At 40.7% G+C, this 23,625-nt stretch overlaps 1 protein-coding gene across 5 annotated transcripts in view; it reads left to right on the top strand.

Annotated features, from left to right (window-relative positions):
* LOC144773006 (uncharacterized) overlaps window positions 1–23,625 on the top strand; it is a 2,495,654-nt gene that overhangs the window by 1,789,794 nt on the left and 682,235 nt on the right. For all 5 annotated transcript variants that reach the window (XR_013599895.1, XM_078657750.1, XM_078657753.1 and 2 more), the window contains exon 12: window positions 14,733–14,778. Coding sequence is in view for 4 of the 5 variants with exons in the window: in XM_078657750.1 (XP_078513876.1) it covers window positions 14,733–14,778 (46 nt within the window). In the remaining variant the exon portion in view is untranslated. The remainder of the gene's footprint in view (window positions 1–14,732; window positions 14,779–23,625) is intronic.

Here is a 23,625-nt window from a genome sequence, read left to right as displayed (position 1 = left end):
CATTGCAGTGAAGCTCCCAAGACCTTTCTTCGGGACCAAAATTCTTCCAATCTACCAAATAATACAATTTGCCCTTGCTAATTTTAGAGTCTAAAATCTTGTTTACTTCATTTTCCTCCACTGAATCCACTAACACTGGTTTAGGTGTAGCTGAAGTGTGTAAATTTGGTGGGCTTCTTTTTAGCAAGGATACATGGAATGCTGGGTGTTCTTTTAGATAGGAGGAAGGGGCAGTTTTACTGTTACTGGATTTATTAGGCGATCCACTGCAAAAGGACCGATAAATCTGGGTTGAAACTTTCGGTTTTCTTTTAGTCTTACATTTTTGGTTGACAACCAAACCCTGTCTCCAGCCTAAAAAATGGGGGCCTCCCTTCTTCTCTTGCCTGCCTGAGTTTTATAGGAGTTCTTAGCCTTGACTAAATTTTAATTTGCTTTTAATAAGGTGTCTTGTATTTCGTTCCGAAACTCCACCACTGCTGGGACTGACTTTTCTTCCTTTTCTAAGATTAAACTGGGGTGTCTACCATAGTTCAAGTAGAAAGGGGTAAAACCTGTGAAGGAGTGTTTGGCATTATTGTAGGAAAACTCCACTGCCCAGACCAACTCTGACCATTCTAATTTTTGGTCCAGCAAGTAGAGTCCTAAATACTGTTCCAACTCTTGATTTACCCTTTCCGTCTGTCCATCAGTCTCTGGGTGGAAGCTGGTGGAGTAACAGGTGTCAATTCCTAATCTCTTAGTAAATGCCCTCCAAAAGTGTGAAACAAATTGTGACCCTCTATCTGACACCAGGACCTTGGGAATCCCATGCAGCCTTACAATGTGTTGAGAGAATATCTGTGCTAGCTGAGAGGCTTGTGGTATAGCTTACAGTGGGACAAATTATGCCATCTTGGAAAAGGTGTCTACCATGACCAAGATAGTGTTAAATCCTTGACTCATAGGAAGATCTACGATTAAATCCATTGAAACGGAGTGCCAAGGATAGGGGGGTGTTGGCATGGGCATCAAGAGGCCTTGAGGGGGCTAAGCGATCTGACTTCCCTTCCAAGCATTACTCGCAGGTGGAAACATACTGTCTTATCTGAAATTTCATCTCTGGCCACCAAAAATGTAGTTCTACCAATTCCGTGGTCTTCAGAACTCCTTTATGACCTGCAAACAAACCATGATGACAGGACTTAAGAGCCTTTTCTTGTAGACGTTTTGTGGGAAGATACCGTCTATTGTTCTGATATAGAAGGCCCTCTCAGATTTCTCTTTCAGGTTGATCTTTAGACCATTTACTCATCTCCTATTCAGACATTTCCTCCTTGATTCCTTGTTTGAGATTGGTGCTGGAAATGGTTACGATGATCTTCTCTGCAGAAATTATAGTCTGTTTTAATTCTTGCGTTTCGGAGAAATTTGTATAAATTTTGGATAATGCGTCCGCTTTGGCATAACTGACCCCTGGTCTGAAAGTGAGTATGAAGTTGAAATCCGCAAAAAACAATGGCCAGCCTTATTGCCGGGCTGTTAAAGTTCGATCAGACTTCAGGAATTGTACATTTCTGTGGTCTGTATAAACCGTGACTTTGTGTTTGGCTCCAAACTGGTAGTGTCTCCACTCCAAAAATTCACACTTGACCGCCAGCAACTCCTTGTCAGCAATCGAGTAATTACATTCTGGGGGAGTCAACTTCCTGGAATAATAGGCCACTGGATGCAATTGGCCTGTATCCAAATGTCGTTGGGATAATATTCCTCCAATGGCAGTGTCGGAAGCGTCTGCTTCCACAAAAAATGGCTCTTCGATTCTGGGGTGTAGCAAAATTGGGGCCTGAGTGAAAGATCTTTTCAAAAATTGAAAGGCCTCCTCAGCTTCTTCAGACCAAGCAAATTTGACACTTTTCTTCAGCAGAGAAATCAGGGATAAATCTTCACTAGAAGTTAGAAAATCCTATAAAACTCTGGATCTCTTTAACATTCTTAGGGGGTGGCCAATTCTGCACTGCCTTGATCCTGGCAGTATCCATACTCACTCCTTCTGGAGACAGAACGAAACCCAAGAATTCAACCTTCTATACATGAAAAGCGCATTTCTCAAGTTTCACGTGGAGATGATTTTCAAGGAGTTTGATCAGGATGGATCTCACGTGAGAAACATGTTCTTCTACACTATTTGTAAAAATCAATATATCGTCAATGTAAACCACTGCAACTCTGTCCAGGTATTCTCTGAGCACATCATTGACAAAATGTTGAAACGCCGCTGGGGCATTGCACAACCCGTACGGCATTACCTGATATTCAAACAAGCCATATTGGGTGCGAAAAGACGTCTTCCAGTCGTCTCCTGGGGCAATGTGGATTAAATAATTGGCCCCACGTAAATTCAATTTGGTATAGATCTTCGCATTTTTGACTTGATCTAATAGGACAGAAATCAGGGGTAAGGGATAGCGATTCTTTATGGTTACCTGATTTAGGGTCCTATAGTCAATGCACGTTCGAAGATCGCCATCCTTCTTCGGGATGAAAAATAGAGGGGAGGATACTGGGGACTGGGAGGGGCGGATAAATCCATTTGCTAAATACTGATCCAAATAGGTCTTGAGATATTGATTTTCTGTTTCAGTTAGTGCATAAATTTTACTGCAAGGTAATATGGCTCCAGCTTCGTTCTCGTTCTTGCAGTCATAGGGACAGTGAGGAGGAAGTTATTCTGCTTCTTTTTTGACAAACACTGAGGCCAAGTCTTTATATTCAGAAGGAGTTTCTTTAATCTCCAAGGAACAAATGATGGCTGGATGACTAGCTAACTTTTTGGCCGGTGATCCCTTACTCACATGAACTTGTTCACAGAAACAATTTTCTTTACAATAAGATTAATTCATTTGCACAGTTCTTTTATTGCAGTCAATACTAGGGTTGTGTTCTGTGAGCCAGGGTAGGCCCAGAATTAACTGGAATTGAGGGGCATCAATGAGATTGAAGGTGATTAGCTCTGAGTGTCCGTTTAAATATATTAGCTTTGTTTCATGGGTGATGGGTCCAGACGAGAGATTGGTTCCGTCTACTGCTCAAACCGCTTCTAAGATCTTTTTCTTCACAAATCTGATTCATACCCATTGAGAATATTTTATGTCACTGAAGTTGCCTGTTGCTCCTGAATCTATCATCACGGAAACTCCATGCAGTTCCAAGTCTTGAACCTGAACTGTGAAGTTCACCACAAGATGAGGCACAGAAGACTGTAAGGTGTTTGCCACGTGTTGAGGATCTGGAGTTGACTTACAATTCGCTTCTACCTGTCCAACTCCTTCTACAGGTGGAGCCGACCTTTTACCTGTTGAGAGGTCTTGGGTGTTTTCGGACACTCCTTCACAAAATAGAACGCCAAACCACAGTATAAACACAATTGACTTGATCTGCGCCTTTCCTTTTCTTCCTTAGGGAAAGGACAGCAAATTGATCCCACCTGCATCAGCTCCTCAGAAGGTTGGGGCTCTGTGGATCGATGAATTTCTGACCTAGCCGAATCAAATTGAGGTGGGAGTGGCGGAACGTCTCTTCTCCTTTTGTTGCGTCACTCACTTAACCTATGACCCAACTGTAATACCAAATCGATGAGTTCAGAAACTTCTGAGGGTCTTCTAGGAATTTGAGCTAAGGCGTCCTTTAGCTCGTCTTTTAGCCCACGATAGAAAATTGCAGCTCTTTTGGATTCCGGCCAATTGGTTTCTACTATTAATTTATTAAAGTGGGCTAAATAACCGACTAAGTCTCTATTGCCTTGTTTTAATTCTAACAATTCGTTGTCGGTGACTTGAGAGGCTAATCAACAATCGAATATTCTTAAAAATTCAACTTTGAAATTTTCAAAATGAAACAACACTGAGTCATTCCGAGTTACCAATGACATTGACCATGCAGCCGCAGCTCCAGTCAGATAAGACAGCATGAACGCCGCCTTTGATTGATTCTCTGAAAAAAGTATTGGTCTACACAAAAAATGTAGGGAACATTGTGTCAGAAATACTTGTACTTTCTGGGGATCTCAACTGAATCTCTCTGGTGGGCCAAAGGAATAACTGGGGAAATGGCAAGTATTACTTGAGTTGAGACTTCAGGAGGAGGTGGGTTACTAGAAAAAACTTGAGGCCCCTTTATTCCTGAACTAGACGCCACCCCACTTACAAACTCTTCCAATTTTTGTTTCATTTGAACTGACTCTTGGCTAGTTCTTCTGACTTCCTCTCTCAAAGCCTTATTTTCATTTACTGAATCATTCAATTGTTTTTGCATTCCATCTAAAATTGTTGCAAAAGCTTTTAAATGTATTCCCTCAGCCATCTTGCTCAGGAGGAGATCTGTATTCCTCAATGAAGAGGGATGCACTTCAATCTGTCAGATTCTGGTTTGCAATCTCCTCGGATGTAGATGACTAGTCCTCAAATCCCCCAAACTGGCGCCAGCAGCAGGCTAGGTAACACTGTTAAAAGCTCCAGCCCGGGGGAAAGGGGAAATGGGAAGATAGAGAGACTGCCTCAGGTTTTTGGCCCTCCTTCAACGATTCTTCACTGGACCTGCAATTAAGCACAAACAATTACTGCAGTCCCTAACCAACCTAAAGGATACCTATTTATTTATTTATAGGGGGAATTCCAATATATCTGTATAACCTTGAGGATGAGCCCCTCTCTTTATGTGTGTTGTATGAGTTGGTAATTGGAAGAACTGCTGGTCGACACACACTAAGCGCAAGAGTTAAGTCTATGTACGTGGCTTGCGCTTTAAACACATTAGAAAACTGAAGATTGCCTTCTTAAAATGTTGTATGCATATACATTTATCAGTTTCTTCAAGAGGCGATTTTCCTTTAAAAAACTAGCCCTGCCTTTTATTCTGTCTTTATTGCAGTCTTTTCCTGAAGAAAAAGTAACAAGTCTTTTTTTTCAGTTCATAAAAATGCTGAGCTGCACTGAAGATATTTACACAAGACCAGGGTTGAAGTCTTTTAACACCTTGAATAATTTAACCTAGGTGAGCGCTCCAAAAGCTGAGGCATGAAGCAGAATGGATTTCGGTAATATTCTTCAAAACTTAAAGACACAATAATATTCTGACAATAGCGCGCTTTAAAAACAGTTTATTTGCCTTACTTGGGAAATGCAAAATAAGTCTCTCTTCACAGAAGCTTATCTCTCACCAAACACAGATCCCACAAGCAATTACCTTTTCCCTTGGCTGACTTCCTCTGAACGTCTGGAAACACGATACTGCTCCGAAGGGGAAATTCAATTAATGAACTTGACCTTGGGCAAGCATACAAAAACGTCGCTGAAACATGCAGAAACTCTTGGGCTTCAAAAGACTTGAGGAAAGAATTTCTCTGAGGAAATTCTTCAGCACTTGAAAATACACAGTCGTTCGTGACAGGAATCCAGTTGAAGTGCACAGTGCGTAACTCACTCATGCGCATTATTCCTGCTTGGGTGTCTCGAGCCTCAATGGCTAGACCGAGAACCAAACAGGTAGTAAACTGCTGGTTCTGATAATCTCGGCTGCAAGGAAGTCAATTCTTATGCAAAATGAATTTCAATGCTGCCTTCCAAACGGGACCCAACCAGCGCCAATGGGGATATTTGCTCATGCCTCACATTTCTCTTGTCCTGTCCACATAAGCACTGGCGCTCACAAGGGGGTTCTTGACAATTCCAGAGTTCATGTTGATAGAGTATGTGTAAAAATACCTGTTATTTTTCAAAATGTATCTCGAGTGTCTACTTGAGTATGTTTCTCGTTTATTGAACTGTGTGTTGAACAAATGCATTAACCCTATACTCTGATGAGCCTAAACTGCTCACCCACACTACCACAAAATAGAGCATTTAGGATTATTAATTTAAGCCAATAAGGGTTATCTGGACTTTCTACATAGTATGCCTTGTATTGGTATACTGCAAAAAAGCCAGCTTCCTATGGTGAGTACGTGTATGTTTTTGATTTGTTTGCATGAGTTCCTTTGTGCATGTTACATTGTGTGGGTTTATGTACACAACTTGTTTTTTTTTCTGGTTTATTAAAAGTATATTTCATGAATTACCATCCCTGTAAACATGCTTGGGGAACATCATGTACCAAAACTGTAGCAACACTATTGTTATCTACAAATGATACAGCCTCATCAGTATATATCTCACAACAACTGAATTTGATTGAAATAAGTTTACAAAGCGAAGGGTCTTTAATTTGCTTCCAATCATATTCTTTCTAAATGGTAAACAGCCATAATATCGATTCCAAAATATAGAATGGACATAATATCAAAGTAAAAATATAGAATGGACAAAATATCGAATGGACACAATATAGTGGTTAAAAATATCGAATTTAAGGTAAGTAATATCGATTTTCAAAATATAGAAGTCAAAATATCGAAGTATACAATATAGGCATTAAATATATCGATTTTTTAATAATATCAATTTTTTTAAAGTGTTTTGTATGTTAGTATATGTGTGAAAAGTATATATTAATTTTTGTAATGTATGTTTAATGTATTTTAAGTAATGAATTTTATGTTATTTAATTTTTGCGTAATTTAATTCTGTATCGGGTTGTGGGTTTATAGGGGAATAGGGTGGGAAGTAATTTAATTATATTAAATTAAATATTAATTTTTAGCAATTATTATTAATTTTTAATTACATTTTGCTTTTTAGTTCTGTAGGGGTTGTGGGTTTATAGGGCAATAGGGTGGGAAGTAATTTAATTGTAATTAATTAAATATTTGTATTTATTTATTGGTATTCATTTTGAATTTATTGTTATTTTTTAATTGGTAATTAATTTTTATTAATTGTCAATTAATTTGTATTAATTGATTAATTGTTAATTATGTTAATTTTCTAAATGTATTTTCTGTAGCGGGTTGTGGGTTTATAGGGGAATAGGGTGGGAAGTAATTTAATTGTAATTAAGTAAATAATTTTTTTCATTTATTGGTATTGATTTTAAATTTATTGTTAATTAATTTTTCATTGGTAATTATTTCTATTAATTGGCAATTAATTTTTATTAATTGGTAATTATTTTGTATTAATTAAATATTTGATAATTATGATAATTGTATTAATGTATTTTCTGTAGTGGGATGTGGGTTTATAGGGGAATAGGGTGGGAAGTAATGTAATTGTAATTAATTACATATTAAAAATACTTTTTGTGTATTGATAATTAATTTACTGTTAATTTTTAATTGGTATTAATTTTTATTATTAATTAGTTTTTGTTATTGAAAATTAATTAGTTGTTAAATAATTATGAATAGGTTATTAATTTTTAATAACTAATATGTAGTTGTATTTCTGAATAATTATTACATAATATTAAATTGGTTATTAATTTCAATTAATGTTGTATTGGTATTGATATTTAATTTATTTTTAATAATATATTAAATCATTACTTTCCCTACTGTTAAACTCACTGGAGTGGGAATAGTAATTTTCACCCTCCCGCTATCCAACACTTTCCCTACTGTTGCACTCTCTGGAGTGGAAATAGTATTTTTTACCCCTACGCTATCCAACGCTTTTTCTACTGTTGCACTCTCTGGAGTGGGAATAGTAATTTTTACCCCTACGCTATCCAAAGCTTTCCCTACTGTTGTACTCTCTGGAGTGGAAATAGTAATTTTTACCCTCCCAATATCCAACGCCTTCCCTACTGTTGCACTCTCTGGAGTGGGAATAGTAATTTTTACCCCTATGCTATCCAAGCTTTCCCTACTGTTGCACGCTCTGGAGTTGGAATAGTAATTTTTACCCTCCCGCTATCCAACGCTTTCCCTACTGTTGCACTCTCTGGAGTGGGAATAGTAATTTTTACCCTTATGCTATCCAACGCTTTCCCTACTGTTGCACTCACTGGAGTGGGAATAGTATTTTTTACCCCTAGGCTATCCAACGCTTTCCCTACTGTTGCACTCTTTGGAGTGGGAATAGTAATTTTTACCCCTACGCTATCCAACGCTTTCCCTACTGTTGCACTCTCTGGAGTGGGAATAGTATTTTTTACCCCTACGCTATCCAACGCTTTCCCTACTGTTGCACTCACTGGAGTGGGAATAGTATTTTTTACCCTCCCGCTATCCAACGCTTTCCCTACTGTTGCACTCTCTGGAGTGGGAATAGTAATTTTTACCCTTACGCTATCCAACGCTTTCCCTACTGTTGCACTCACTGGAGTGGGAATAGTTTTTTTACCCCTACGCTATCCATTGCTTTCCCTACTGTTGCACTCTCTGGAGTGGGAATAGTAATTTTTACCCCTATGCTATCCAACGCTTTCCCTACTGTTGCACTCTCTGGAGTGGGAATAGTATTTTTTACCCCTACGCTATCCAACGCTTTCCCTACTGTTGCACTCACCGGAGTGGGAATAGTATTTTTTACCCCTACGCTGTCCAACGCTTTCCCTACTGTTGCACTCACTGGAGTGGTAATATTAAATGTTACCCTCCTGCTATCCTACGGTAAAATATTGTACATTTTTTATTAATAACTTAAATTAATTATATCTTAATTTTAATGTTATTTGAGTATTTTTAAGTATGTTTTAGTTAATTATATTTATTATTTCATTAATTTTAAATTACTTTTAAGACATTTAAAAAAAATCGATATTTTGACTGACTATATTTTTTACAGACTATATTTTGGATTCGATATTTTTGTACTTACCTGTTTGTAGATAGGAATTCGATATTTTGGCATTCTATATTTTGGTGACTATATTTTGGTAAGTCTATATTTTGTCATTCTATATTATGTCAGTGATCCTTTCTAAATATAGGGTCCAGAGAAAATTCAGAGGTTTATATGTGACGCCTAGATAGAATAAACTACCTACCAGCAAATGCAAGTGTTTATTTGATATGAACAAAAAAGGCACATGCTGAAAGGGAAGATACCTGTGCCTTCCTTTTTTTTATGTTATACAATTCATTTATGTCTAGAATATCAAGCAATACATTAATACAGAGAAGAATATATAGTAATATAATACATAAAAACTGGTCTTATATTGATCTTAACGCCATGCTGTTATAGGGGACCAGATCTTACTGCTCCGCATTCTAGATTGTCTTACCCTGGTGGCATAAATGGCTTTTTCCTGATTAAATACACCCAGAAAACGAGTTAGCCGCATTTGAAAGCTCGGTGGGTCTAGGTCTTTCCAGTGAGCTGCAAGTATTATTCTATACACTGTCGTACCAATAAAAATAATTGATTCCTCCTCCAAACTTAATTCAAGCGTGCTATCATAGCCCAGCATATAAAGCGTGGGAGAATCCGCTATTTTATGCCCAAACACCTCCTCCCAAAATTCTAGTATCATTGTCTTAAACAATGTTAGTTTATGGCATTCATAAAACACGTGTATTATAGTAGCTGGGCCTATACCACATCTTGGACACTCATCATTTATCCTTTTTCCCCATGCATGTAGCTTTGCCGGAGTGTAGTAAAAATTATAAATGGTCTTATACAGCTGGGCTTTTTGGGTAGATGATAGAAGCAGGTGTGATGTTAATAATAGGCTCATGTCAATATCTACATTTGGGTAAGCCAGTTTGCCGACCCATAGCACTTCAGTATTCTCCAAGTCATCCTGTAATTTTTCCAGAAGCATCCCGTATATTATGCCAATTCTGGTAGTACTTTTACATATAATTTCTATGAGTGGAATCCTTTCCAGTTTAATACTAGATGATTTTACACTTAGAATTGTATTAACTTGGATGAATTTAAAATAATCACCATTAGATACATTGAATTTTCTCTGTAAATTCGAAAAGGTGGCATACATATCATCGCCCAGAAAGTCCCAAGCTGTTAAAATCCCTATGCCTTCCCATTTTTTAGCGATGTCATCGTTGGCCTGCATAGGGAGCAATGAGGAATGCCACAAAGGAGTATATCGATTAAACCTAGGAATTAACATATATTTAGAAATTTTCAACCAAACTTTCCAAGCGCGAAAGATAACTTTGAATTTTACTTTTTTGAAATAGCTTGGCTCTAATTGTCTCAGCAAGAGACCATTGGCTTTCATCCCGATTGATAGCTCATAGATAGAGGGTATTTCTGTGCCCCCTGAGTTCTCAGTGGATGGAGTGATGTTAAGGAGAGGTGCCATTTGTTGCAGAAAGGCAGCCCAGAAGTAGAGCAACATGTTGGGAATTGCTAGGCCGCCTCTATGTTGTGGCAGGGATAGGTATTTCAGGGATCTCCTAACTTTACCGTACTGCCAAACAAATTTGGACATCTGAGATTCGAGAGCCTTAATGATATTATCCTCAATAATCAAGGGGATGACCTGAAATAGATACAATAGCCTGGGAAGTATGTTCATTTTTAAAATGTTCCCCCTGCCGACAATTGACAAATGTAAGCTATTGACTCATGCTAGGTCTTTTCTTATGGTGTTCATTAGTGGTTCATAATTGAGCTTGGAGAAAGTTTGGACATCTGGACTTATACATACCCCTAGATATGTTGCTTTTTCCGCTTTTCTGGGGTCGGTGAAATCAGTGTTATCGGTTCACAGTATGATCGTTTTGTCTTTATTGAGGGAATAACCAGAGCAGTACCCATATGTTTGTGTAATAGCCTCTATTTCTATAATTGCTTCATCCGGGTTGGGTGTTAAAACTGCAACGTCGTCTGCGTATATTTGTGTTTCATATACGCCGACCACCACAGGTTTAATTGCTTGGTTTTCTAAAAATGTCAAAATCAGGGGGTTAATATAAAGAGCGAATAAAGATCGGGGAGCAGGGACAACCCTGCCTTGTACCTCTTGAAATTTGAATTGCGCCAGATTCGCAACCCATTATTTGGAGCTTAGCTTTCGGATCTTAGTACATTGCTGTTATTGATTTTACAAAATTAGGCCCAAAGTTGTTATACTCCAAGACCCCCCACAAGAACTCCCACGAGACACGGTTGAAGGCCTTCTCGACGTCTAAGAGGATCATTGACATCTGGCCCCCCGTCCCGGACATGATGTCAAAAAGTGAGATAGCTCTACGAGTGTGGTCCGTGGTACCCTTTCTGGGGATGAAGCCATGCTGCCACGGGGAGACCAGATGTTCAACAACCCTCCCGAGCCGATTAGCCATGGTCTTAGCATATAGCTTTGAGTCCGAATTGATTAGTGAGATTGGGCGATATGATGATGGTAGATCAGTGGGTTTGTCCTTTTTAGGAAAAATAATTATGTTTGTTTCTTTCCATGACTCTGACGAAATGCCATTCCATTGTATGCCAAGGAATAAGTCAAGTAGGAGCGGCATTATGAACTCACCCAAAGTTTTATATAAATCTAGAGGGATTTTATCTGGGCCTGCAGCTTTCCCTGTGGCTAGATCGGAAAGAGCAATTTGTAGTTCTGTAAAAGTGATTTCTTTCTCAAGGTCTTCTCTAGTCATAGCATCTATACCCCTGTCCATACCTGTATCAACTATAAATTCCCTTAGAAAGTTTTTAGTTTCATCCTTATTGGCTAAGCTATCCTTCTGGTAGAGCTTTTGGTAATAGTGTTGAAACACTTTGACTATGTCTTCTGATTGTGTATTTACGTGGGTGTGTGACTTAATGGATGAAATCACATTGTAAGAGATTCTCTGTCTCATAGACATTTCTTTGATGTACTCTATAAGTCTTTGCTGCTTTCTGGGTCAACCCATCATTTAACTCTGTTTTTAATAGTAGCATTCGGCGCATTGTGTGTTTCCCATCCTCCCCTCGAGCTAATAATGCAATATGTCCTTCTTCTACCCTGGCTAGCTCAAGCATCCTTTGGTTGTTCTCGCTGTCTCGTTGTTTTTTGATTCTGGCTACATAGCTAACTGTTTCCCCCCCTAAGGGCAGCTTTAAAACAGTCCCATACCACACATCTAGGGGCACTAAAACGGTTTATATTAAAGAATCCTTGAGCCCAAGTAGTAATGTATTTAATATAATCCCTATTAGCCAGGAGTTTCCTATCAAATGTCCAGTTAGAACGTTGTCTGCTACAATTAGCTAGGTCGACTGTGAGAATTAGGGCATTGTGGTCAGAGATTATTTTGGGATATTTAAGAACTGTAGCTTGGTTGGATAAGTCCATTGTTACAAGTATATAATCAATTCATACATACTTATTATGGGGATGTGAAAAGTATGTGTATCCCAGGTCTGGCTGATTTTTAACCTCCCAAATGTCCACAAGGTTATAGCTATCGCTAAGCAGACTGATAGCGTTGAATACTCTCGGTTTACGGCTTGAGTAGCTTTGCTGCATCTGTTTGTTAAATGCAGGCCCAAGCGAGATGTTGAAATTGCCACAGAATATAAGTGATCCTGACCAGCTGGCAAGTTCAAGGTCAAGATTTTAAATATAGAGGGATCATCTTGATTTGACCCGTAAACTGAACAGAGAGTTTTCCCCAAAGCCAGTTTCATGATAAACCATCTGCCCTGAGTATCTACTGCCTTACGTGTGGATTGACCTGTAACATTTTTAGCTAATATAGCTACGCCACGAATGTTTGACATTTGAGTAGTGCATGCCAGTAGATTATAGCCCCTAATTTTTAAAAGATCCTTCTTATCCCAGGGCAGGTGAGTCTCTTGAAGACATATTATATCAGGAGAGTTTTGATTAATTATTTCACTCAGACGGGCGCGTTTATTCCTATCATGAAGCCCAGCCACATTCCATGTGCATATCGTTAGTCTTCCCATAATAATTTGTAAATTAACTCCGTGAATGCTTGCGTTCCCAGTATTCTATCTGTTTTTATTTTTTGGCATGCTCCATATTCATTTGATGTACTTTCTGATGGAAATGTACAATTGTTTATAACACTAGTTATTTCTATTTCCAACCTGGAGTTATTTTTTTTATCTGTTTTTAACCCCTGCCCCCCTCCATCACAGCCCCACCCCTCCCCCTCCCAGCTCTGACCCAAAATAAGGCAAACACATTATCAGAGCCCGATCTATAAATCTTTTCAATTGTATACTTAAAGATACCGATCTAAACATTTCATATCGTAAAGATTAGTACATGAATACAGTGAAATCCCCTGTGTAGAAAAAAAAGCCAGCTACAGATAGAGAGTGTATATATGGGTACTTGTATGTTTTTGATTTGTTTGTATGATTTCCTTTGTGCATGTTACATTGTGTGGGTTTATGTACACAACTTGGTATTTTGTTATGCATCACAGTATGGGTTATATGTGTGCGTGTGCCAGTGGGTGCATGGATGTGCATGCGTTTGTGTTCCCAACCTTTTCCCTTGGTCAGTGCTTTTTATTGTTAGAAGGAAATTCTATGCAGAGAACGTGATTAGAAATAGCCTCTTCAACAAGGGCAACACATAACCACAGTGCTTCACCCACAATTCACTGCTCATTCAGAAATAAAAAGAAATTCATATGCTCCGGTGGGCATTCCAGACCCAGGAGGGGAATTGGAGTTGAGTGGCTATAATGTTTGTAAGCTTGCTCTGCCATGTTGCTAGTGTGCTGCAATGCAGCTGGTGCTGGTCCCTTGGTCATTGGTCATCTACACTACAAATTCAGTGAGCTTTCAGAATGACTATGGGAAGACTACATGTGATGTGGAGGGTGATGGGACATAAAAAGTCAAAAAGAACAACTGCTGGATGGAATGCTGAACAATGTCAAACACTCACCCCCAGTACAGAGATCTGGGTTTAAATCAATTGTTTTTTTGCCTGGCTGATGAGGGGTGATACCCCAAAACGCGCTCCCAGGATGCTTGTTTCTGATCCAAGGACTACCTGGCATGACAATTCGGGGAGGACTGTTGTCATGAGGAGCAGGGTCAAGACTGATTGACATATGGCTGGGTGCAAACTGGGGTGGCACGGTGAGCAAAAGAACAATGGTTTAAACCCAGATCTCTTGACTGGGGGTGAGTGGTTGGAAAGTTTCAGCACTCAGTCCATCATCTTGGTGTTTTTGCTAACTATAAAAGGTGACAAGACAATTGGACTGAAAACAGAATGAGCCTTAATAGCAGATTGGTCTACCTCTTTGTGTTGGGAACTTGAAGTTAACACAAGATGAACCTGGCCTGCCTGTTAACCATAAACATAGGAGCTTGAAGATTAATATGCATTAAATGACTAGAATGTTGCCATGCAAGTGGGAAGAGGAACCGCCATGATCACTTTTGGAGATGTAATGACACATTTGAACGGCAGAAATGGATAGGCTAGAAGCCAGAGAGATTGTGGGATTCAAATATTGACAACTGTGCCACTTTGTTTATTTACACAGGCAGGGTGAAACATCACTCCTTTTTGATTCTAATATCAGGTAGCTATTTCCTAAAAGGCTTAATTCATTTGCTCTGGTCAGCAACTGAAATCAAATCAAAGGGCTTTGCTCAATTGAATGAATGAATGAATGAGAGGAAGAGTAAGTTCGACCAATTGCTACATTTAAAGTTGAACTGTAAATCTATAAGACAGTGTACAACCTCATCCTTCGACATGATCAAGAATTCCTATTAAACATTGGAAAGCACGACATTCTACAAGAGTAAGCCATGCCAACGTTTATGTAAATCACGTACCCCACATATGTTTAGCAAAAAAATGTAGGTGGAAATGTATGCAAACTCTAAAAAATAATCACTTCATATCTTTATTTACAGACAGAATGACGATTTATTAGAGACAGTAGAGGCCATGGACACATGGGTAAGATTTACAAAATGGATATTGTACTCTGCTATTTGTGTGTGAATCTATAAGAGATGCTAACTAGCTTAACTGAACATGTTGTGACCTTATACTCATGATGAAGATAGCACCTTAAATTGAGAATTTTCGAACTAGTTATGACAAAGCAACTCTAACATTATTAGCCAACCTCTGTTTAGAGATTTAATACAAATTAATTTAATGCAACCCCATGTTTTTGTACATTATTTCTCCTCTTAGACTGATAAGTTGTGCAGTTCAGCAGTTCAGTCTGACTAAATCAAACAGGCATCGCAAGGAAGAACACTTTTCATATTTTTAAAGTGATTTGCACTAATCTCTACTCTTCTTTTAAATTTACCAAGTAGGAGATTTAAAAATATACTTTCACTAGATAAAATTTTTACTCGTAGTTTAGCAGATTTTGTGAAGAAATGCTTCTGTTTTAAAGATACAACAAATATATCACAACATTTTCTTTGGGATTCATTCAAAACAGCACCTCATGATAATATTATTTCAACTGTATCTCAGAAAAGAAGAATGAATAACTTAGATTCTTCTATGGTTTTGAATAATATTCAAAAATGAGAACACTTATGTTAGAAATGGGATCTCTGGCTGGCCAAAGGCTTGCGCCAAAGTCAGTCAGAGACCACCACTCTAAGTCAGGGCAAGGGAGTTACACACCAAGATAACCCCTGCTCACCCCCTTGGTAACGTGACACAAGCAGTAAGGCTAAACTCGGAGGCTATGAAAGTTAAGTGTTTGCGCGCGCACCCAGCAACAACACCCAAGGCCCACCACAAAGGAAACTCCACACAAGTTTATATATAAAAATAGCCTTTGTATTGTACCAAACACAGTAGATAAAAACACACACTTTACAATGTGCCAAAAGGCATGGGCAGGATTTACAGGGGATATATGTACCGGACAGGGCCACATGGACCGCTGTCAGGAATATTCACTTGTAGATTTAGAATACTTGTAGGAATTAGCACTTAGAACATAGAATATAAAATCACTGTAGCACAAAATAGGAAGTAGAGCACACAACCAGTAATCACTGGTAACAGGTAAGTACCACCTACGCAACCCTAACCACCTTAGGAAATTGCCACGCAGGGAACCAGGACCTCACTAGCAACCCCTGTACTAGGTATCACTATACATTTAGCACATGATGCATAACAACACATTCAGAGGTGCAGCAAAAGAACAATTGCGCAGAAATCACATAAGCCACAACCTGTGACTGTCCCCAGGCCAACTGACCTCTCTGGGGCTAGGACGCCCTGTGTTCGCAATGTCAGGGGACCTAAATGGAGCAGCTGCCCACTACGTGCTGGGCAGCTGCAGCAACCCTGGGCCCAACACGTTGGAGCCTCGTGGCCCTAAACAAATGACTGGGCCCTCAGGAGCCTCTTGTGGGCTCTAAATATGAAAATGCAGCCTTGGAGCCTCGTGGGCTCTAAAGAACTGTACCACCACTGGGGGAGCGGCCCGCTCTCAGCCGTGGCCGCTCTACCTCCAGGAATGCCCCCGAAGATGTGGTGGTAGGAGCCTCTCTGGCTCTAAATACAGAATGTGCCCTGAGCCTTCGGTGGAGTCCCCCCTCTGGGGACTCGATAGAAACAACTGCCTCCGGAACTGATGGAGCCTCTCGTGGGCTCGACTACAATTGGGCCCGTCATTGGAGGGGCCCCATGAGCTCTTCAACAAATGCCCCCAATGTGCTTGGGAGTCCCGCTTTGGAAAGGGACTCCAACGCTGTGCTTTGCTCTAGCGTTGGGGGGGTGACTAAAGGGGGAGCGGCCCGCTGCCTTCCGGGGCCACTCCGGGAATATGCCGGGCCCCCACGGGGCCTTTACAGTACAATGGTGCCCTCCTCTCCCAGACGCCCGCACTTACCGGGCCTCTGCTGGGGCTCCTCTCTGGATCCTCCTGGGACCGGGCTTCTGCAATGGTGGCGGGCGGGGCTCTTCTCCTCGGGAGAGCCTCGCTCGGGACAGGGCCGCGAGAGTCCTGGTTGCCGGGCAACCCTCTGGCCGGGCTTAGCACGTGGTAGGCTGGCGGGGCAGCCAATGGCAGCGCGGCCCTGCTGACGAGCCCTCAGGCTCCAGTCGCGCTGCGGAGGGCACCGCGGCAATCTCCTCCAAGTAGCACGGGGCTGCTGAGGGGTCGGCTCCCTCTGAAGTTTAAACGCCAGAAAGCCGCAGACCTGCAGGGTGGGCACCTGCTTTCTTTAAAGGGCAAGTGGGCCGTCAAACAGCGCTCCTCTGGGGACAAAAAAGCGCTTGATATAAATAAAAGCAAAAGCGCTCCCAGGCGCTAGGGGGACAAATCCAGCGCTTCCAGGTGCTGCCGAGGATCAAGAAAGAACAGCAAAGCGCTCCCCAGCGCTAATGTCCCCAAAGCCCAGCAAACAAGTCCTTCAAGAGGTGGGGGGCGGCAGGGCTGGGCTCAGGTGCCAGCTCACAGGGTCCTCCTAGGCAGGGAGGCAATCCCCAATGGCGGTCCTCCTGGCGCCCAGCAGGTGCAGCAGGCCCCCCTCTCAAGACAGGATCAGCAAGAAAATTTTGTAAGAGGTGACAGCCTCTTTTTATACCGTAAATCCCTTTGTCTCAGGGTGTAGGGTGGGGGAAAAACCAGTCGCAGCTGGTTTTGGAGCACTTTGTTTTCCTCAGCCACACTTTCCATTCAATAGGCAGGCTTGGGTCATTAGACGCACCACAGGGGGCGGAGCCAGCATTGTGTGGGGAAAGCCCAGCCCTATTCAGGTCCCAGGTGTACTCCTCCCTCACATCACTCATGCTAATCTCAACACTCACCACCGGGGCAGACCCATCATGACTCATGTAGCTAGGCTCACCAGCCAGCTCCAGCCAATCACAAGCCAGACACAAATTACACAAACATGCCAACTTCTAGAAGTGGCACTTCCACACTAGACACAATCACGCCGCATACATCATTGCGCAGCATTTAATCACACGAGTCCGCACATACCGAACTCGAGCCTGCACACCCCACGCATCAGGAACTACCAGGGACACATACATTCCCCATGCATTCCTATGGGAGGGCAGGCCAATGTCACCACACGCACTCAGAGTGCACCCGCACTTTCCACTGGGACACAGTGAAAGTGCGCAGAAGTCAAAAATCACTACCACTAGGTCACCATGAAAAGCAAAAAGTTCAGGGGTGAACCTGCCAGAAGGGCCAAGTCCAACACACTTATATTACACTACCAATTTGCCCACCTGTCTCGCTGACTTAACCAATGCTAAATTCCAATTTAACACACTCCTCATAGAAAATGTTGCCTCCTTCTTATTGAGGTCCAGCACTAAATATTAAGGACGGCAAAATAGACACAATTCTAGGTACTACTAACAGCCCTCTGTTTAAGGATGAAGTCATTTTAGAGGAATTTTAAAACTATTATCAACATTTATGTACCCCTGAATCATCTCCCTCTTCCTCATCCAGTCACCATTACTTAGCTTCTATCCATAAACAACATACTGTCAATTTTGACTTTTCCCCTTTGGAAGATGTTTCGTCTGAGGAAATTCTTCACACTATGAATTCGATGAAATGAGAGAAGACTCTTGGCCTGGATAGGTTTACAATTGAATTATGTTGTTCATTTTCTCATCTTTTGGTGCCTAGGCTACTTCACTTATTTCAATTTTTTGTTACAAAAAAACAGAAGGAACATTCCAGGAAGCATTAATATGTCTAATCGCTAAGGAAGGAAATGACCCCAAATTCTGTAAAAAGTACAGCGCCATATCTTTTGTAAACTTAGATTATAAGATCCTTGCAAAAAGTATTGCTCTTCGGACTGACTCTTTACTACCACAATTGATAGGAAGGGAACATTCAGGGGTAATTAAAGGCACACTGATAACTAATAGCACTTTTAATGTCTTAAACAATAATCTAATATATATAAACATTCCTTAGATGCTATTTCTCTTGATTCAGAGGATTTCAACAGACTGCTTTTGACTTTGAAATTATACAGTGGTTTTGCTTTAGATCTACATTTTAAAATGTCGTTTCTCTTCTTTATTCTTCTCCAAAGGTATCTATTTTTGTTAATGGTGTACAATCTTCATACTTTTCTTTACATAGAGGTCTCCTTCATGGCTACCCTTTAGCTTCTTCACTTTCCATTCTTAGTTGGGAGGCATTTGTGCTCAGATTCCAAAATAATCCTACTATTCAAGGATTTCAATATATTGATAAACAGATAAAGATGGCTGCATATGCAAATGACATTCTCTTACTTATGTCCAGTCCAGTGACTTCTTTGCTTGCATTTGTTTATGAAGTAGACCAATTTGCTGAGTCATCAGGTTACAAACTTAAAATCCTCCCTCTTAAACATTTATATTAAAACAGGATTTTAATTGTGATAATTTTGCATGGTCCCCACAAAAACTTAAATTCTTAGGATTGTGGTTTAGGAACAATATTAAAGAAACAGTTTAGTTGAATAGTCACTGGATTCTTATTAGAATCCACTATATGTATCTGGGTGGGGTACATTAGATTCAATTAAGATGATGCTTGTCCCTCTTATTTTATATACTCTCTACAAGATTGCTGTCCAAATCCCTTCTTATCATTTTAAGAAACTTTATGTAATCCTATCCACATTCCTTTGGCATAATAAACAATCTCGGTTATGCATCTTCACATTACAGCATCATTACGAACTAGGGGGCATATGTATCAAAGGATAAATTTGCTATTCTCAAATAGTGATTTTTAGAAAATCACTATTTGAGGACCGCAAAAAGCCATGTATGTAGAATTTGCAAATAATTTTGCGAATCCTACATATTACTTAATTGTGAATCGCCAATTGTGAATCGCAATTAAGGAATACCTCCCATTCATCAATATGGGCCTAGAGGCCCATAGGAATGAATGGGAAGACATTCTCAATTTGCGATTCTCAATTAGAGAATCACAAATTGAGAATGCAATTTCAAGGGTGCCAGGGTGTCAAAAGCACACCCTGTTTCACCCCTGAAATGTACATGTGTGTACATGTGGCACACATACATGCCCTAAGGGCATGTATGTGCGCCACATGGCACTTTGAAAAATGCAAAAAAAATGAATTTTTCAAAGAAATCGCAAATTAGCTCCAACTTGAAGTTGGTGGTAATTTGGGATTTCTTAAGGAGAAATCGCACAACTTGGTTGCTTTTTACATCGCATTTAAGGGATTGCAAATTGTGATTCCTTGAATGCTTTCACAAAATAAGGAATCACAAATTTTGCAATTCCCTATTTTGCGAGGGCCTTTTGGGATGATATATCCCAAAAGGCTTTTTCCCGTTCACTAACGGGTTGATTCTGAGAATCGGCCCATTTGGAATGGGAAATAGACTTCATACATATGCCCCTAGGTGGCGTTAATTTCCGCAATATCCTTTCCTCTAATTCGTTTTTCATTTAAAAACATCCACAATTTTTCATCTCATATATGATTCTATTAGTCTTCCTATTTTGACTAATTTCAAACTGTCAGTCTAGCTCTCTTCTAGTTTAAATAATTTATTTCCTTGAGACAGAAACCTATCTCCTTATCCACTCTTATCTTTAAAAGCTCATCTCCTTTTCCACTCTTATTTTTAAGCATACTTGTAAATCATTCCGTCCAATTCTTTTTCATCATCTTACTCAATGAGATGTATTTCCAGAATCTTCCATATGGTATAATAAACTGATTGAGATTAATGGCAGAGTAATTGTGTTTAACTACCATGAGAATGGGAGCAAAGGCTGATGTATTCCAAAAGTCAAACCTGGGGCAGGAGGAGGTAAGCTAACCCCACATGGCCTGTGCAGCAAGACACGGTGTGCAGTAAGTGGAAAACAGAAACAGAAGAACTAAGGGAAGGGGTTGTGAAAAGGAAATTGAGAAAATAGGGTAGCATAGAGAAAAAGTTAAACAAGGAGGTTGAGATCAAAGTGGGCATTATTACTATCTTAAAAATCCAATAGTAAACGGGGAGGAAACCAAAATCATCAATATACAAGCCACCCTGCCTCAGCGAAGTAGAACAAGCGCACAGAGTATTGTGTAGCAGAATATGCAGCACAAAAGGGACAAGAAGAAATGGCAGCCAGACCCAACTACCTAGGAGCGATGGGCAACTTATGAACATCTGGAGTGTGTCTGAGGGGAGAGAAGGCAACCAAACAGTCCTGTGCAATTGTTACTTTCCCAAAAGCCACGCACATGTGCCATTGGTCATTCAGGGCACATTCCCGCACATGGTAGAGTGTAAATAAAGGGTCAAAAGAATGATAGGGTACCAAATTGCCTCCAGTAACATGCAGTGCAAAGGTCATGTAGGGGTTTGTGGGGATTGGTGAAATTGAGTTGTCTGTATCCCTGACTCTGCTCATAGCCCCCATTTGCATTCAGCCATCTCAAGTCCTCAGATTCTGGTTGAGATTTTAGGATCTTCTAACTGCTATTCCTGTGAAAATTCATGTCCCTCAGAGAGTCCTCTGTGTCCCCTGGCCAGTTGCTTAACTGTGAAATGTCCATTCATTCACTTTCAGTTGACTCCAGGAGCTTTTCCAGATCATATGATGATAACGTTCTTTATTTTTCCCATCTGCAGTGATCAACTTAGCTGTCAGATCTAGGAGACTGTAGATTATGCTCCATTTCTGTAGTGTTGGACGTAGGGCTAGAAATGTCTTGTGCTTAACATTTGCTTTTTGAGAGAAGTCTGCAGATATATATATCATGTGGCCTTTGTAGAAGATAGAGCCTCTGTTTTTCTTTGTGGTCATAATTATCTGTCAGGCATGCCAGGATCAGTCTTCGTGCATCTGCCTGAATGCAGTCTATGACTATCAGCCCTCTGAGATTCCAGGTGTGGGGAGAAAGAGACACCATATGCTCCAGCAGAAAGAAGAGTAAGAAGGACAACATATCTTACTGTTCACCTGACTCTGCAACCCCAAGTATCAAATTATTATCCAGTCTATTACTGTCCTTCAAGTCCACAGTCGTTCTATTTATATTCCATGTCAAGGCCCCAGTCAAAAATTCTTGAGCATTTAGGCCATTTGATCCTCAAATTTGAAAATGCATCTCTTACAAATCTGGCGTCAACTGAAAGAACGCAACACCCATGAGTGTAGTCAATATTTTTGTTACTTTGGTCACAGTGCACACTTGTGTGGACCCATTGGATGTCCTTGCAGAAGAAATTTGTTCAGAAGTGTATCCAACCCTGCTGTCAACTTGGATGAGGTAATACTGCTCAGTTTTAATTTCCTCGAAAGAGCCTCTGAGAAAAGCAGATGATGAGGTAGCTTCAGGATAGACATGTCAGTCATCCAAACAATGGTCTTGACACCAAACACTTCCATTCGGATGCATGTCACCACAGTCAAAAAGTCAGACCTCAGAATACCGACAACCACCAGATAAGCAGTTGTGGGTTGAGGTACTCAAAGTTTGCAGCAGCTAAGAGGGCAACAGTGATCAGAGTTCAAGAGTGTGCATAGGGCTCAGCAAGACTGATTCAAAAGACACTGAAGGTCAGAACCATAGGTACACCAACATACAAAAGTAGTGTGTTGTGTAGGGCAAGGGCAGGGGCACCTTGTACTTTTGCACAAATGACATGAGGGCTAGTTTGAAAATGTCTGTTGTGGGTCTAGCAAAGGGTTGTGGAACTTTCCAACCCAATATAGCCCTCGGAGTCCAAGTCCTTTGTGAGAGACCACCTCAGCTTCATCTACAGTGCTCTCTATCACTAACTCAACACTGTTATTCCAGTGTGCACCATAGCTGTAGTCGATTTGTGGCTCACTCCACCCCATAACACTACCCATATGGCAGTCACCTCAAATGTTCTTCAGTAGCTCTGTTTGCCAACATGTTAGAGCACTTACTTCCTGCAACAGCAACCAGTCAGCGCTCTTCATTCCTCATTATTGTAGGAAGCCAGGTAAGTGGATACCACAGGTGTATCAGCTTTGTTGAGCCCTTCATAGGCTTGGGTCACGTCTGCAGGGCTAGAAGGCGAAGCAAATGGAGCAATGTCTGGTAATGAGGCAGTTGGACAAGGTGCTCCAGTTATGTCGTTTCAATAACCCACATCTAGCCGAGCTAGGGTGCAGAGCAGAATACGTGGGTTCTCCTAGAAGAAATCGGAAACAAGTTTGCTAATGTGTGACTGGCCACAACCAGTGAGGTGGGCAAGATTACAAGATGGCAGCTTCCTTTGCAGGATTCAGGACCTGTTTACCCAAGACTTCAATAATGAAAAAAGAAGCACACAGTGTAGAAAACCACACAAATGAAACTAGTGACAACAGTGCTGGAGAAATTCAGGCAGGCCATTGATGAAAGTGCATGTGGCTCTAAGGGCCAGTGGTCATGATGGCCCATGCGCAGGTATAGCCAAAACTTGAGAAGGTATTACTTGAAGCTGGACTTTATGTAACATCTCATGAGGCCAGTAGTGATGAAGGAGAAAATAACAAGTAGAATTGTCCTACAACCTCTATAGAATGATAGAGTGCCTCTGTAGAGTATGTAGCTGGTACCGGCTGTCAGACTATCAAGGGCCACACAAAGAGAGACCTCAGTTTGTAGTTCAGGCAGATGAGATGTTGCACTGCATTTGTAGTGGTTGAAGAGAGATTCCAGCAGATTTTATCTGTGGACAGGATGCACAGCATGATTGTCTGTTCACAATTGCAGCATCAGAAGTTGTGGCTAGCAGGTGCCGGACGCTTATAAGAATACAAGGTAAATTCTTTGAAAGCAAGTCCACCAG

This window comes from Lissotriton helveticus, chromosome 8 (assembly GCF_964261635.1).
Source record: "Lissotriton helveticus chromosome 8, aLisHel1.1, whole genome shotgun sequence".
In the NCBI taxonomy this organism is placed as follows: domain Eukaryota; kingdom Metazoa; phylum Chordata; class Amphibia; order Caudata; family Salamandridae; genus Lissotriton; species Lissotriton helveticus.
Note: the sequence above shows the minus strand (reverse complement) of the source record. Positions and strands in the feature narration are given on the sequence as shown.